Source organism: Notechis scutatus, chromosome 1 (genome assembly GCF_049901735.1).
Source record: "Notechis scutatus isolate UNSWTSFEM ecotype Mainland chromosome 1, rNotScu1.2, whole genome shotgun sequence".
In the NCBI taxonomy this organism is placed as follows: Eukaryota; Metazoa; Chordata; class Lepidosauria; order Squamata; family Elapidae; genus Notechis; species Notechis scutatus.
This window is the reverse complement of record NC_142009.1, coordinates 172,229,671-172,246,481: the sequence shown is the minus strand read 5'-3', so window position 1 is coordinate 172,246,481 and position 16,811 is coordinate 172,229,671. Positions and strand designations below refer to the sequence as shown.

Below are 16,811 nucleotides of genomic sequence, written 5' to 3'. Positions count from 1 at the left end.
CCTAACATTGCATTTGCCTTTTTTTTGCAGCCATGTTAAACTGTTGACTTGTATTTGATTTGCAATCCATGCTATTTCAAGATCTTATTTCATCATAAGCACCATTACCAAGCCAAATATTCATCCTTACTTTGATTTTTCTGTTAAATGTCATTCTATTATTTCATTTCTCTCACCTGAGATTGTTTTGAATTTTATTTCTTTTGTAGGATAATTAGCAAAATTTTGTGTTGTCTACAAAATTGATTAACATTTCTAACATTTATTCTCATCCAGCATTAAATAAACAAATAAATAATCTCAAACTGATCATTGTGGCACCTGTTTCGAATTTGGTGAGGAATAGTTGATGAACATTTACTGTGTTTCTCACAAAATAAGGCCGGGCCTTATTTTTTTTTGAGCCCCGAAAAAACGGCTAGGATGTCTTTTCGGGGGTGAATTAACTTCTCCCCCCGCGCACCAGCGCCATCTCCAACAACAGCATCTGAGTCGCTCCCGCTTTCCCCCCGTCCCCGTGACAACAGTGAAAAAAAAGATTTTGAGGTACCTAGGAGCACCGCACGCTGCGTTTTGGTTTAATCCCGAGCGGCTGGGTGGGCGTGAGAAGAGCCGAGCGAGCGTCTCTGCTGCTGCTACCCTTGGTGCTCCAGCCTCGGGCTCTGCAAGTTTGCAAAAGTCCCGGTGCGCAGCCCGTTCCTGCATTCCAAGTGCCCAGGCCGAGCTGCAGCTGTCCCTCTCTCGCCAGCACCATCTCCAATAACAGCTCAGTAGCGGCGGGAACCATGGAAGTGTTTTAGCCGCTTCTCAGGTGGGGGAACCGCCTCTGTAACTTCCACAGTTCTCGCCGCTGCTGCCGCTGTTATTGGAGATGGCGCTGGCGAGAGAGGAACAGCTGCAGCTCAGCCTGGGCGCTTGAAATGCAGGAACGGGCTGCGCACTGGGACTTTTGCAAACTTGCAGAGCCCGAGGCTGGAGCATCAAGGGTAGCAGCAGCAGAGACGCTTGCTCGGCTCTTCTCACGCCCACCCAGCCACTCGGGATTAAACCAAAACGCAGCGCACGGCGCTCCCAAAATCCTTTTTTTCCTGTTGTTATGGGGACGGGGGAAAAGCGGGAGCGACTCAGATGCTGTTGTTGGAGACGGCACTGGCGAGAGAGGCGCCAGCACTGGTGGGAACTCTGGTAGCTACGGAGGCCTGAGAAGCGGCTGAAACGCTGCTGGACATCCACGCCGACACCGCCCGCTTGCTGACCCGGGTAAGAGGGGCAAGGGAGCCCTCCGTGCTCCACCATGGTGTTAAGAGTAGCTGATGGTGAGGCGTACCTGCCCGCGGGGCACTCCTAATGGCAAGTTCCCCCCCCCCGCCTCCCCCCAATTTTGCATATTTTAAACTAGGCCTAAATTTGGGGGGAGGGGCTTAATTTCATTTTATGCCTAGAAAACATGCTCGGTCTTCCTATGGGGGGGGCGCGTATTGTTGGAGAAACACGGTATAGAGTACAACTTTCAAGCATGGTACTTTTTGTACCTGCTGATATTTCATCCGAACCACTGGCTTACTAACCTTTCTCAATTCCTTTCCTAAAATTGAGATATAATACTGAATTTCCACACAATCAAAGTGTGAGATAAGAACTAATCTTATTTAAATTATTCTTTATGCTAACTTATGAAAAGTCCTATACTTATTCTGTTGCTTCTAAGCTCAATATCTTTATAATCTGTACTGGAATCTTTCTAGGTATCAATTCCAGACTGATTGATTTATAGCAGGGGTCACCAACCTTTTGGACTTAAGGGACCACCAAACTCATAATTTTAAATCCCGCAGACCACTAATAGGAATTTTGACTGATGGTGACTTGCTGACGGTGGGAAAGTCGGTCCCATATTCCAGAGCTACAGTAGTCACAAGTCTGGCCCTTTGGTTATGCCGGAGCTGCTCCGGGATGACCAAAGAGCCAGTCCTGTGACTACTGCAGCTCTGGAATGTGGGCCTGACTTTACCACCAACTTCAGCAAGCCACCCCAGGGCGGATTTTCCTCCCCCACCATTGGTCTTACCTTCTACCGTGTTTTTTAGAAAATAAGGCAGGCGCCCCCTGAATAAGGCAGCGCCCCAACCCCCGGGCCGCTTCTTTCATGGCCAAAAAGAGCAAGTAACGTGACTCACCTGGCTCTCTGCCAGCCAAGCACTGAAGCTCCACCACTTCCGCTGGGGGGGGGGGGAGAGAGAGATCCGATCTAACCTTGGAGGGCTGGCGGTGATGTTCTCTCTCTCTCTCTCTCTCTCTCTCTCTCTCTCTCTCTCTCTCACACACACACACACACACACACACACAGAAAGATACACACACACACAGAGGTCCCTCACACACACACCCTCCAAGGCAGCCACGTTCCTTCACTAACCTGTTTTGCAGCTCCGTTCTCAGGAAGAGAGAGAGTGAGAGAGCGAGTATCCTGCAATCCCAAATAAAGAACGATCGATCGGTAGGAAAATGGGGTGAAGAATTTTCCTGCAGACTTTTTTGGAGATTTCCCAGTGTCTCTGCTGCTTCTGCTTTTTCTGCAAGAGACTCTGGGAAAATCCCAAAAAAAGTCTGCAGGAAAATTCCCCATCCTGTTTTCCTACCAATCGATCGTTCTTTATTTGGGATCGCAGGATACCATCTCCATTTTCAGGGGGGAGAGAGAGAGACTTTTGGCTTCATGCAAGGAAAGCAGCAGAAGCAGCAAAAGTCTTTCTTTTTCTCCCTGAAACTCCACCAGAAATTAGTCTTTATGAAACTTGTTGTGCCAGCGCAGCTTCTTGGAGCAGGATGCCTTGCAGGGTCCCAAAGACTCATTTCTGGAGGAGTTTGGGGGAGAGAAAGACTTTTGCTGCTTTCCTTGCCTGTAGCCAAAAGCAGAAGAAGAAAGAAGCAGCCCGGTGGTCGGGCCGGGCCAGGCGTGTGGGGCGCGTGGGTCAAGTTTCCCCCTTCATCCTTTCCCCCCTCCCCTCACTACCTCGTGTTCTTCACAATGCAAGCGACACAAGCCTTGTGTTCCCGCGGGCCATGTGGGCAGTGCAGCCTTGTGTTTCCACGCAGCTAGATTAATTGCTTTGGGAGGTGCTTTGGGGGTGACATTTCTCTGCAGGCCTCAAAATTTTCTCGCGGATCACCAGTGGTCCACGGCCCACAGGTTGGGGACCACGGATTTATAGTTCCTTAAATCTTGTTGTTAAATTTAGAGATATTTACTTTTCCCAGGCATTTAGCATTTCATTAGTATGCTAGAATTTCCCAGTGATAATACCTAAGGATTTATTCGTGAGATAGTTGTTCCATTACTCTTAATATATAAGTTTGCATTCTGGAGATACAAACTCATTCAAGATCAAGAGGAATTCTATGATCATGTTTCCGTCAATCTCAAACTTGCTTTTGGTTCTTATTCTGTCTCCAGCTTCTATGTTTCTATTGTTGACTGCCAGTTTCTGCTATAGAACCTTTTTTATTGAATAAGTCTTCTTTCTTTTCTCTTAGTGGGTGGTATGTAGGCTTCAGGGGATCAATGTTCAGGTGTTGATCAGAGTTTTTTTCAGGATGTTTCACACACACCAGTGAGGCCTTCTCATTGCAACCATTCAGAAGTGGGGATTGTCGTGTAGGATTTCTACTAGTGTTCAGACAACTATTATAGCAAACTTATTCAATCTTGCTCATCAGTTAAAGTGTGGCCATTAACTGCTCCGGTCCTTTGACTTTTTCATGAAGGTTACCTACAAGCTTGCATTGGCTATAAATATATGCTTTATTCAGGCAGGAAGATTAATGTGCTACAGGAATTGTAAATCACAAACGCAGATTGCATCTATTAATATTTGCTCTGGCTCTTTAGGGCATCACCAGTACAAGGACTTTAATTTCTTCTGTGTTTTGTTTTCTCCTCTGATGCTTTCACTTAAGAAAAAAAATGTTACAGATTTTCTTGGTAAACTCTGCTGAGTCTGCTCTTCTTGGAACTAGGCTGTATTATGTTCCTCATAAGAGTTTCTGGTTACTCAATAAGAAGTAATTGGTCAGTCATCCACACTGGCAATGAGCATATCTCAGTAGCTGTTGTAAACAGAAGCCATTCAGGAGAGCACTGTTTTCATTGCTCACAGCTAAGCCCACCATCATGCAGAATACAAGACTTTGAAGTTGCTTTCTTCCTCATCCTATGGAATTCTTTTAAAAATGTCTGTTAGTCCTGTTTGTTTCCTCTTTGAGCAGAGAGTCCTGAAAACCCAAATTATTAAACATATTTTTCTGAGAGAGCTGAAAGTCTGATGCCATGTTTTTTTAAAATATGTGATTCTTTTCTCTCTGTAGATATACAGTAGATGATGTTCCTTTTTCTATCCAAGCTACCTCTGAAGTTGCTGACCTCAGTAACATTATCAACAAATTGTTGGAAGCCAAAAATGGTATGTTTATGTTTGCGATGTGGTTCCATTAATATTGATTCTAACTATCTGGGGTATTGTAAAATCAGGTATCAAAAACATACAAACAATCACATTATTTTGGATTTATAATTATGCAGATTTAACTTTTTTTATAACTAATTGCTTCACTATAGAGTTTTCAGATTCAGTATTTTTTAATTGAACAAATTAGAAATGATTATAATCTAATCCATGCACTAGATTATAATCTGTTTTTTAACAGTTGATCTCTATATGCTTTCTTTCACCAATCCAGGATATGGATATGGAGTTTTCCACAGTATGGAAAAATAGATTAGGATTAAGAGATAGTGATGTCAGGCTGGATACTCCATTATATAATAGCATTTACCTATGGTTCAATGTTCATTTGCTTGAAATGAGAGCAAATATTTTAAAAAATCTTTCCCTGGATGCTTCTTTACATAGACAAATTTTTATCTCAGCAGCTTTGGAATGAAGCCAGATTGTCTACAATAGCAACTCAGTTTTGTTCTCATTATTGTTTTTACAAAGCAATCCAGAGCAAGTAATATATTTTGTAAAGGAGTCTAGCAAAACATTTGATTGGAAAAAAAACCAAGATTCTGCATTCCATTTTATGTATATTGGTAATATTACTAGTTATAGTCTGGAGAGCAAACTTGTTAAAGAAAACATGGCTATTCAAGAACAATGAAAAAGAGACTATATCTTAGAGACTATCCATTTTCCAAATTTGCTCTTAATGTAAGTTGTAACTTATGTAACTTGATACCTTTGATTCATTTCTAGACGACCACAAATATGTGGAATTTGACTTCCTTGTTAAAGGACAGTTCTTGCGTATGTCTATGGTCAAACACATGGAAATGGAAAATATTTCAACAGTAAGCCATTTTAATGTTTTTTGAAGAAAGAGGTTGAAATTATGAATTTTTAACATTTCTCAGAAATGTATTTTTTAAATGCAGTGCAATTTTCTTCCTAGAAGCTATGTGGGAGACTTTAATGGGTACGCTGCCTATTTATTTTTAATCTCTGCTTCATGTATTGTAGGGTTTTGAGATACATGGCGTCAAACAGTATTCACTTACATTAATAGGTACCGTGTTTCTCCAACAATACGGCCTCCACCAATAGGAAGACCCAGCATGTTTTCTAGGCATAAAATCAAATTAAGCCCCTCCCCCCAAATTTAGGCCTAGTTTAAAACATGCAAAATAGGGGGAAGTGTGGGGGGACTTGCCATTTGGAGCTGCCGCCGCCGTTTGGAGTGCCGTTGGAGCCGCCGCCGCCGTTTGGAGTGCCGTTGGAGCTGCCGCCGCCGTTTGGAGTGCCGTTGGAGCTGCCGCCGCCGTTTGGAGTGCCGTTGGAGTTGCTGCCGCCGTTTGGAGTGCCGCTGCCACGTTTGGAGCTGCCGCTTCCGTGTTTGGAGCTGCCGCCGTGTTTGGAGTGGCGACGATGCTCCAAACGGGCAGTGCTCCAAACGCGGAAGCGGCAGCTCCAAATGTGGCGGCGGCGGCTCCAAACGGCGGCGGCGGCTCCGCTTCCGTGTTTGGAGCTGCCGCTGCTGTTTGGAGCCGCCGCCGCCGTTTGGAGTGCCGCCGTCACATTTGGAGCTGCCGCTTCCGCGTTTGGAGCACTGCCGCTGTTTGGAGCACCGCCGCCATTTGGAGCGCCGCCGCCACTCCAAACACGGCGGCAGCTCCAAACACAGAAGCGGCAGCTCCAACGGCACTCCAAATGGCAACAGCAGCTCCAACGGCACTCCAAACGGCAGCGGCAGCTCCAACGGCACTCCAAACGGCAGCGGCAGCTCCAACGGCACTCCAAACGGCAGCGGAATGGGCAGAAGGGAAAGCAACAGCGGCAGGTGCCAAAGGTCTTGGGTCTGCAGCAAAGGTGTTTGGTGGGAGTAGGGAGCTCTCTGCGCTTCGCCATGATCGCCCGTTAGGAGCGGCTGGTGGCGAGGCTGCCCGCGGGGCGCTCTAGATGAGGATGAAAGGGGGGAAATTAAGTTACCCCCGAAAAGACAGCCTAGCTGTTTTTTTGGGGCTCAAAAAAAAAAAAGGCCCGGCCTTATTATGTGAGAAACACTGTACATTGGTAGCCACTTCTAATAATGCCTTTTTCTAATGATGACTTAAACTTATCAGACTTCTAAGTATATAGGTATAAGATTAATATACAGTACTACAGGTGGTCCTCAATTATTGACATCTCATTCAGTGACCACTTGGGGTTGTGATGGCATCGAATTAGTGGTACTTGTGATCAGTCCCCAAAGTTCCAGTTGTCCACAGTATCCCTCCAATCATGTGGTTGTGTTCCAGCTGCTTAGCAACCCGCCCGAATTTCAGAGCATTCCATGGTCATGTGATTGTGACTTGCAATCTTCCCTACTGGTGTTCCATAAGCAAAGTCAATAGGGAAGCCAACAGGAAGTCTAAAATGAGGTTTTTGCATAACAGTGGTAACTGGTACTGTTCCAGTGTCTTACCCTTTTTAAGCAAAGACTACATGTATTTTATTTTTAAAGTATAAGATTCGGACTTATGTGAATAGACTGAACATGCCCAGCATCAGAGTTCCTACGTGCCCATACTCAGCACCACCCAGACCTATACAAGTGTCCCCCAACTATCTGGAGCAGGGGTCGCCAACCTTTTGGACCTCAGGGACCACTAAACTCATAATTTTAGATCCCAGGGACCACTAACTGGTTCTGTGGGTGTGGCCTAATTTGTGGGTGTGGCTTGGTGGTCATGTGACTGACTGGGCATGGCTTGTTTGTAAATATTATAAACATTTATATAAATATTGAATTTTTAATAAAAAAGAGAGCAACTTTTACCCAAAATCAGGCAAAGCAGGCAGGCAGATTGAGTTGCTTACAGAATCACAGATTCATTCAGAAATCTATCTATCTGCCATTGGCTAGCTCAGTCTGTCACATAAAATTTGCTAGCAAGCAAACTCACAAAATTAATTCACAACACACCATGCATGTAAATATTGAATTTTTTATTTAAAAAAAGAGCAACTTTTATCCAAAATCAAGCAAAGCAGGCAGATTGAGTTGCTCACAGTGATCTTTCTATCTGCCATCAGCTAGCTCAGTCTCTCAAATTTGCTTGCCGTGAGTCTGCAATGAATTTGCTTGCAAGCAAACCTTCAGTCCTAAGGGAGGTTCGGCTGTGCTTAGCTAGAAAGCAAGAAATCCAACCATTTCCTGCTTCCTAGCTAATCTAAATCTCCCAGCACAGCAGAACAGATGATAGTCGGAAAAAGGAAAAATAGCAACTTAAGCAGACAAGTTTTCCAGGTGGGGAGGGTTTCTTCAGGCCATGTGGACTGAGCAGCCTTGTGTTTCTGCACAGCGGATTAATTGCTTTGAGGGGGGTGCTCTGGGGATGAGATTTCTCTGCGGCCCACCAAAATTTTCTCACGGGCCACCAGTGGTCTGCAGCCCACCGGTTGGCGACCGCTGATCTGGAGCATATTTGGAAGGAAGAAAAAAATCAGATCTATTCCTATGTAGCTGTTAATGCTGATGGAAGACAAGTTACTGTCCCTTGTTGCGGTTCAATGGAATCAAGGGACCATATTTACAAATCAACATGCCACTGCCCATTCGCTCATCTATTGCATTTGAATTTTAGAACCTGTCAATTCCATGGTGGACATTACTGAGTTAGAATCAGAATAGTAGCATGAAGTTTGTACTGGTCAAAAATACAGTTAAATGTATAACCTTAAAAACAAGAAGTTGTCATTTTCTAGATGGTGATGATAAAACCTCCCAGCATTCCTAAGCACTGGCCATGTTGATTAGGATTGATGGGATATATTTAATACAGCAACATATTTTCCATTCCTAGGAAGTGGGATTGTAGACTTAATCTCTTATCTCCTAGTTTTTGTTTTATAGTACAGTAGTTGATTTTTCTTTGTTTCTTCTGTGTACAGGAAAATGTAGTAGAAATTGAATATGTAGAGAAGTATACAGCACCCCAGCCTGAAGAATGCATGCTACATGATGACTGGATCAGTTCCATTGAAGCTACAGAAGAATGGCCAGATATTTTTAAATTTGCTTTTGGCTTTTTTTGATTTCTGATACAGCTTACTGTATCACATATAAGTTTGCTTTCCTTGTAAATAGGTTTCTGTGCTTTACTGTTGTAGAAGTTTATCCATTTTTCCTTGCCCCTTCTGTGTATCAATAGTTTAGGAATGAGATGCTCATTCCATAATAGTTATATTAGTATTGTCATTGTACCTTGCCAAAAGTTTTTAAATCCATTTTAAGATTTAATTTCTCTGAGGCACTGATGCTTCTTTCAGAAATTGTTATAATCCATCTTCCTTCCCTAAATCAGGGTTTTAGGTAAGTGATGCATTCAATGCGGGTTTATCCTACACTAATATAAGCCAGGCAAAATAATAAAATTTATATTAATTCATTTTTCATAAACATATAAAGCAGTGAAATTGAGCAGTGCAGTGGCCTAGAGGTAGAGCTCTTGCTGCACACTGTGAGTTTGATCCTAGATAGCAGCAGATATTTCTCTCTCTGGATGCAGTGAATAATTGTCTGCTGCGAACTCCACAAAGGCATCAGGAAGGGTATCCGGCCAGGAAACGTGTGAACTCCATTTAGTTGTCCCGACTCCACTCTGATGCAAAGATTACCAGGTCATTAAAAGAAAAAAAATGAAGCAGTGAAATTAAATGGCATCACAAATAAGGTTAAGATGGTGTTTCCAGATATACAGTTGCTAGAAAAAGTTGAGGCTTCAAGAGTAAGGATAGAAAGCTTAAATTACAATATGCCTCTTCCATTTTTTCCAGACAAATTCCCCAAAATAACTATACTGTTGCTTTAAACTGAGTGGATGCATTAGGTATGCATGTTATGTTAGTGGCTCTTTTTCTCAGAAAAGGATTGGCAAGATAAAATATGATTACTTTTTTTGCCATGATTTTCTTTTTTCTTTGTAAATTAATGGGAGAATGAATGAGTATGGGGTGGTGTTGGTAGTAAATTTTCAGATTTGTAATAGCCAAATTCTGGCCTGACTTAAATTGTTTTTGGTACAAATCACAAATATCCATATTTCTAAACAGTGCAAATGGTGTTTGAACATTATAAACACCTTGATATGCAATTTACATAATAAACTGTAATGGTTGCTTTATGGCTATATGAACAATAAGAATTATTGGGGAATAGCTATATTTTTATAGAAAAAAAATGGAATGCTGGTGGCTTTGAACTATGCACAGTGTTTATAACTCATTACCAGTCACATCTTGGTATTATATTTACAAAAATATGGCTTTGCATAGAATCTGAAAGTTCTGTTCAGTGGACATAATTGAAATTTTTTGAGGCAAAACTGCTGTGCACACCTTTAAAAATGTTCTCTGCTTCTGACTTCCATAGGATCTTGACTGGTTCCTATGATCAGACTTCCCGGATTTGGTCAGTAGAAGGCAAACCTATCATGACACTTGCTGGGCATGTAGATGTGGTGAAAGATGTAGCTTGGATTAAAAAAGGTAAATAAAATTCATTGTCTGTAGGGAAAAATAGATTTTGTAAAAAATCTTATGACAGACTTTTATTATAGTCAGCTCAGGATTTTTTGGTTACTGTTTTGAATTCTACTAGGTGATGGCTGTCTCTTATTGTTAAATCTTCAGGTTTTTTTTAAATACTTTCACATTTGTTAATGGAGGGGGTTTTTTGTTGTTGTTTTTTTAAAAAGATCTGCAGCATTCATATCTTTCACAGATTTGACTGGTCTGTATTACTTTTGTCCTGGTGTTGTTTACATGCAAGAACAATAGTGCAAGAGGCTTCAGACTTCTGCTTACCTGAAGTCATAACATTTCTCCTGGTCTCTTGTTTTTGAGAGACAATTCATGAAACTGGGGAAGGGGGAAGCGTTTATGTTATTTAAGGCTGAGCTACATGCTATTTTAAAATGCATTAAAATGTGGCTTAATTTTTACTGTAGATTTAGTGAAAGGGACCCAGCTTTAGTATAAAAGAGGGTGTTTGACTGGCTTTTATCCTTCAGCGGTGCTTCTGTCATAGATGTGGATATGTGTCTCTTAATTTACAGTGCCAGAAAGTGTTGTGTTCTTAGTAGTATAAGTTTATGCAACATTGATCCATGTTGGCATTTCAGCTAGATGCAAAGGAATATAGCAGCTGGATTCCATTAGTTTATTGAAAAGTAAAATAGAAAACAACCAGATTTTAAAGCAATAGCTAGATTTCCCTTTTAGAAACATAGGCAACCTCTGTCTTAACAGGTTGTACTTCAAGGGCTAAGAGGTGCTTATGACCTAACAGGCAGGTTAAATGATTCTCAGAATCCCATATATTCCTATTACTTTTTCAGACAGATAATACTTATATAGGATTATTGGCTCATACAATAGTAATCAGTACTTATGGATTACCACTGATCTTCATATTCTTTAAAATGTATGTATTATATTTCCTTTAGGTATAGCGCAGTGTCCCATTTTAAATACCCTGAATCTGATTGTGGTTTTGCTGTACCGTTTTGCTTTTTTTATCCTATTACCTGATTCTGGGGTAGAGTGAATTTGGATGATTGGTTTAGGAAATGTATACAGTATTTCCATTCTTGCCTGTATTCTTCAGACAGCTTGTCATGCTTCTTGCTCACTGCCTCTATGGACCAGACTATCTTACTCTGGGAATGGAACGTGGAAAGGAACAAAGTGAGGGCTCTTCATTGCTGCAGGGGACATGCAGGAAGTGTAGAATCTGTAGCTGTGGATAGTTCAAGGACCAAAGTAAGTTATATGCCTTCCTCCTCTGCTTTCATGTTCTAAAAAGTAGACAGGTGTGTTGTACTGTAAGTACTACTGCAGTTCTTTTGAACATTCAGATCAAAACTTCATGACATGGCCTTGTCAGGCTCTGAAAACTAAGAAAGACTTGTGATTCTTGTGAGCTGATTTCTTTATTGCTCCTCACTTATAGACAAGAAATCTTGCCAAACAAAAGCAGACTACTTGCACCATAAATCATATATCTAGGTAACATTCCATCACAGGTCTTGTAAGATGATGGCTTGCACTGGCCCTCCAATTGTTTTTAAATAACATTAGTTATAATTGCCAAGGATTTGCTTCCGAGGTTTTAATGAAATACAGATGTTTAGAGTTTGCAAAAGGGTGTGGGTTCAGGTAGGGGAAAGGATGTGTGTGTGTGTGTGTGTGTGTGTGTGTGTGTGTGTGTACATATACATATATGTATACCTATATATATAGTCATATATATACTGTGATGACCCGGGCGTGGCATAAAGGCAATACAGTTACATAAGTAAGAAAAGTCCCTTTAATACCTCCAACTTTGCTCCCAATGTCCAGTTACCTTCGGCTGGAGTAAAACCTCTCCCAAGAACAGTCTTTTAAGTGGAGAAAATTCAGTCCGAAAACAAAGTACATATAAACTGTAAATAAAAATCCACACAAACCACGCTGCAGCAATTAACTGGACAGGGCAGGATAAGGAATTGCAGACTTCAAAGGCCAACAAAACACACAGTTGGGAAGATGCCAGGAACCCAGATAAGCTTCGACAAAACAAGATAATACACGATTTCTTTTCAACAAGTTGCTGTGCGCAAACTCCCTTTTTAAATACTGTGTTCCCAGCTGCAGCTAATGAAGGGAATCAGGGAATCCTCCCCTGTAAGCCACACAACTCACATTGTTCCCTTCTCCGTTCCTCCCTGCGTGGGCAATGTCTGGAACTAATTGGAACATCAGCTTCTCTGTTGCTGCAGCAACTCTACCAGGGCAAATTGGACAAATGGGGGAGAGCTGAGGAGGAGGAACTTTCCCTGGATTCAGTGCAAATCTGGCTTGAACACAAGCATATGAATTTAGGCTGGAATCAGATCAGATCAGATATTTACCTTTTTATTCAAATGTTGTGCTTTTTATTAGTTTTGCAGTGGCTCCTGGGATAAAATGCTGAAGATATGGTCTGCAGGTAAGTTTTAGATTTTCCCACAGGTCACCCCTCCAACACACCCATCTTCCTAACAGTTGTGAATGTACTTCCATTGTGCAAACATGTTGTGTTTGTTGTCTACAGACAATTCAAATGCAACTTTTCAGTGATATATACACTGCTCAAAAAAATAAAGGGAACACTTAAACAACGCAATGTAACTCCAAGTCAATCACACTTCTGTGAAATCAAACTGTCCACTTAGATAGCAACACTGATTGACAATCAATTTCATACGCTGTTGTGCAAATGGAATAGACAACAGGTGGAAAGCATAGGCAGTTAGCAAGACATCCCCAATAAAGGAGTGGTTCTGCAGGTGGTGACCACAGACCACTTCTCAGTTCCTGTGCTTTCTGCCTGATGGTTTGGTCATTTTTGAATGCTGGCGGTGCTTTCACTCTAGTGGTAGCATGAGATGGAGTCTACAACCCACACAAGTGGCTCAGGTAGTGCAGCTCATCCAGGATGGCACATCAATGCGAGCTGTGGCAAGAAGGTTTGCTGTGTCTGTCAGCGTAGTGTCCAGAGCATGGAGGGGACTACCAGGAGATAGGCCAGTACATCAGGAGATGTGGAGGAGGCTGTAGGAGGGCAACAACCCAGCATCAGGACCGCTACCTCTGCCTTTGTGCAAGGAGGGACAGGAGGAACACTGCCAGAGCCCTGCAAAATGACCTCCAGCGGGCCACAAATGTGCATGTGGCTGCTCAAACGGTCAGAAACAGACTCCATGAGGGTGGTATGAGGGCCCGACATCCACAGGTGGGGGTTGTGCTTACAGCCCAACACCGTTCAGGACATTTGGCATTTGTCAGAGAACATCAAGATTGGCAAATTCGCCACTGGCGCCCTGTGCTCTTCATAGATGAAAGCAGGTTCACACTGAGCACATGTGACAGACGTGACAGGGTCTGGAGACGCCGTGGAGAACGTTCTGCTGCTGTCAACATCCTCCAGCATGACCGGTTTGGCAGTGGGTCAGTAATCGTGTGGGGGTGACATTTCTTTAGGGGGCCGCACAGCCCTCCATGTGCTCACCAGAGGTACCCTGACTGCCATTAGGTACCGAGATGAGATCCTCAGACCCCTTGTGAGACCATATGCTGGTGCGGTTGGCCCTGGGTTCCTCCTAATGCAAGACAATGCTAGACCTCATGTGGCTGGAGTGAGTCAGCAGTTCCTGCAAGACGAAGGCATTGATGCTATGGACTGGCCCGCCCGTTCCCCAGACCTGAATCCAATTGAGCACATCTGACACATCATGTCTCGCTCCATCCACCAACGCCACGTTGCACCAGACTGTCCAGGAGTTGGGGGATGCTTTAGTCCAGGTGTGGGAGGAGATCCCTCAGGAAACCACCCACCACCTCATCAGGAGCATGCCCAGGTATTGTAGGGAGGTCATACAAGCACGTGGATGCCACACACACACTACTGAGCCTCATTTTGACTTGTTTTAAGGACATTACATCAAAGTTGGATCAGCCTGTAGTGTTTTTTTCCACTTTAATTTTGAGTGTAACTCCAAATCCAGACCTTCGTGGGTTGCTAAATTTGATTTCCATTGATAATTTTTGTGTGAGTTTGTTGTCAGCACATTCAACTATGTAATGAACAAAGTATTTAATAAGAAAATTTCATTCATTCAGATCTAGGATGTCTTATTTTTGTGTTCCCTTTATTTTTTTGAGCAGTGTATATATAGGCACATCTTGTAAAGCATATAATAAGCCAATTTCATGCTGAGAAGCCTGAATAAATGAAATTCAACTTTAGTTCCATCCCATTTAATTTCATTTATACAATAAAGAAATGAAGACTAAACTTTTTCATTACAGAAGGGTTGTTAGCAATGTGGATTTCATGATTAAATATTTTTTTAATTATCTGGTTAAACTCAAGACATTAGAGATAGAACATTTCTGGGCAAAACAAGTTGGTCTTTTTCAAGAGGCTGGATTTGAATTATTCTCCACATTCCATAAAGTTGAGGACAATGCTAATAATGATAATAGGTGGGTTAGGTAGGTAGAAGATAGGTAGGTAGATGGATGGATGAATGGATAGATAGATAAGCAGGCAGGCAGCTTAATAACATCCAAGAAAAGATCCAGATCGTTTCTCTCCTTCCATTTCCTGCAATGAGCTTTGAAAATGTGTTGAACCCCAAGAGATAAATAATAACTTATAGCTAATTTAGGCTACTTATGTTTATTTGAGTTTATGAGTGTGTCATTATTGCCCTCCCTGTTTTTGTCTTATCTCATTTTTCATTTCAGTGCCTACTGATGAAGAGGATGAAGCAGAGATGGAGGAAGTAGTAAACAGACCAAGGAAAAAACAAAAAACTGAGCAGCTGGGACTAACAAGAGTAAGAAAGGAATGAGTGGAATCAGACTTGGCCTGGCAGTCTTTCTTATGGACAGTTGCCAGGATTGATGACTGACCCCTCCCCCGGCCTTTACTTCAAAATGAAATTTGCTGTAGCTGCCTATTATTTTAAGACTTCCCAAAGAGCTTTATATCAAAAGTTCAATTTTCTTCCACCAGTATTTCACATGGCATGCTTATTCACAATTCACTTAAATAACTGAACTCGCAAGTAATGTAACTACAACTGAGACATGCCAAGGTTCTACTCAGCTGCCCATATACCAATATGTTCTGCTAATGCTTTCTAAAGTAACATCTCTCTCAAGCTCTTATAAAATTCCATGTTACTTGGCAACTAGGAAAGTTGTTTGGAAGTTGTCTTCTACTGGGACATTCCAGTTCACTTCCCCAATCTAGTTTTTAATTGATAATCATATTTTTCCATTTATAAGAAACCCAGTGTTACCTATTTTTTTAGTGGTCTTTATTCCTCATGTCTAGACACCTGTTGCAACCCTCTCTGGTCATACAGAATCTGTGTCTTCCGTACTTTGGTCAGATACAGATGAAATCTGCAGTGCTTCATGGGACCACACCATTAAAATTTGGGATGTTGAAACTGGAAGCTTTAAATCCACTTTGGTAAATGCCACTTTAACATGACTTTAATTCATTTAATTTAATATATTTTTTTTCCAAAAGGGGATTTCTATAAAATGCTACATCACATTTTTTATTGTATTGTAGACAGGAAACAAAGTGTTTAATTCTATAGCCTATTCGCCACTTTGTCGGCATATAGCCTCAGGGAGCACTGACAGACACATTCGGTTATGGGATCCTCGGAGCAAAGGTGAGTAGAAGTTCAGTGCCTTGATTATTCAAGTTTAAGGTCACTCATTTACTGAGCTGAGTAATTGACTTCGCATTGTACAGAGTTCATGTACTTTGCAATGTGCTTTCTAATAAGGCTTCCGAACCAGGAGTCGCTACTCACATGTCAACTGTGGAATTGAGAAACTCTGTAATGTCTGCCTACATTGGTTATTATTCCTTGAATAATAATGTGGCATTCTTGATGTGGCAGAAAAGTAATGGCCATGTCTCACCTTCTCGGCCCCTTCTTGCAAACACAATTATAGAGGACATATTTTACATGCAGAAGATCCTAGCATTTCCAGATCAAAGAGTCAGGGTTAGGGTTGGGATGATGGGAAAGATCTCTACCTGATTCTTTGCTACATTTCTGCTAGTCATACCATGATATGGCAGCTTCCCCTATCTCTCCTGATGGCCAATAGGTGTCTTGTTTCCATAGTTGTATCAGTATCATGACACTTTAACAATATAGTTTACATTTTGAAAGAAATTATTCAGCTCATGAGTGGCTGAGTTCTGGAATGGTGATTGCAAACAGCAGAGGTAAGGCTGTGTTAGGATTATTCCTCTGTATAGCTGAGATGCCATTTGTCTTCTACCCTGTGTTAGTTACTTGGCTGTAAGAATAATTTTAGGAAACAGGAGAAAGAGTGCAACCTAGACAACTGTCTGATAAGCAAAATTTTAGTCCAAAGAAGGAAGGGGGCAGAGTAATGATCTCAAAAAGGTCCCTGCCTAGTTCTCTGGAAAGTAAAGAAAGAGAGGGGAGAAATGCTTTCATTCTGCAAGCTTGCAACAAAGGTAGTATTATTACTTAACATTTTTGGTTTCCTGTCTGGGCTACCTTGAAGTGACAGTGGTCACTTCAAGTTAATGTTGGCTACTGGGGACTATTGACAGATCCCTGAAATTTTCTTGGCAACATTTTTGAAAATGGTTTGATGGAATGTCTTTGTAGGGCTGTGTGATGGTATGTGGGAAACACCTGGAGTAATAGGCCAAAAAGATGCTGCCTCGGGAAT

The 16,811-nt window shown here is 42.0% G+C and overlaps 1 protein-coding gene and 1 long non-coding RNA gene across 3 annotated transcripts in view; both read left to right on the top strand.

Annotated features, from left to right (window-relative positions):
• LOC148133098 (uncharacterized) overlaps positions 1-16,811 on the top strand; it is a 704,593-nt gene that overhangs the window by 265,828 nt on the left and 421,954 nt on the right. The gene's annotated exons all lie outside the window — the stretch shown is intronic.
• The window catches only part of WDR12 (WD repeat domain 12), a 78,253-nt gene that overhangs the window by 1,845 nt on the left and 59,597 nt on the right, over positions 1-16,811 (top strand). For both annotated transcript variants that reach the window (XM_087950166.1, XM_087950162.1), the window contains exons 2-10: positions 4,366-4,460; positions 5,256-5,350; positions 8,433-8,539; positions 9,913-10,028; positions 11,149-11,303; positions 12,468-12,513; positions 14,817-14,908; positions 15,412-15,552; positions 15,658-15,763. In XM_087950166.1, the coding sequence (XP_087806292.1) occupies positions 4,366-4,460; positions 5,256-5,350; positions 8,433-8,539; positions 9,913-10,028; positions 11,149-11,303; positions 12,468-12,513; positions 14,817-14,908; positions 15,412-15,552; positions 15,658-15,763 (953 nt within the window). The remainder of the gene's footprint in view (positions 1-4,365; positions 4,461-5,255; positions 5,351-8,432; positions 8,540-9,912; positions 10,029-11,148; positions 11,304-12,467; positions 12,514-14,816; positions 14,909-15,411; positions 15,553-15,657; positions 15,764-16,811) is intronic.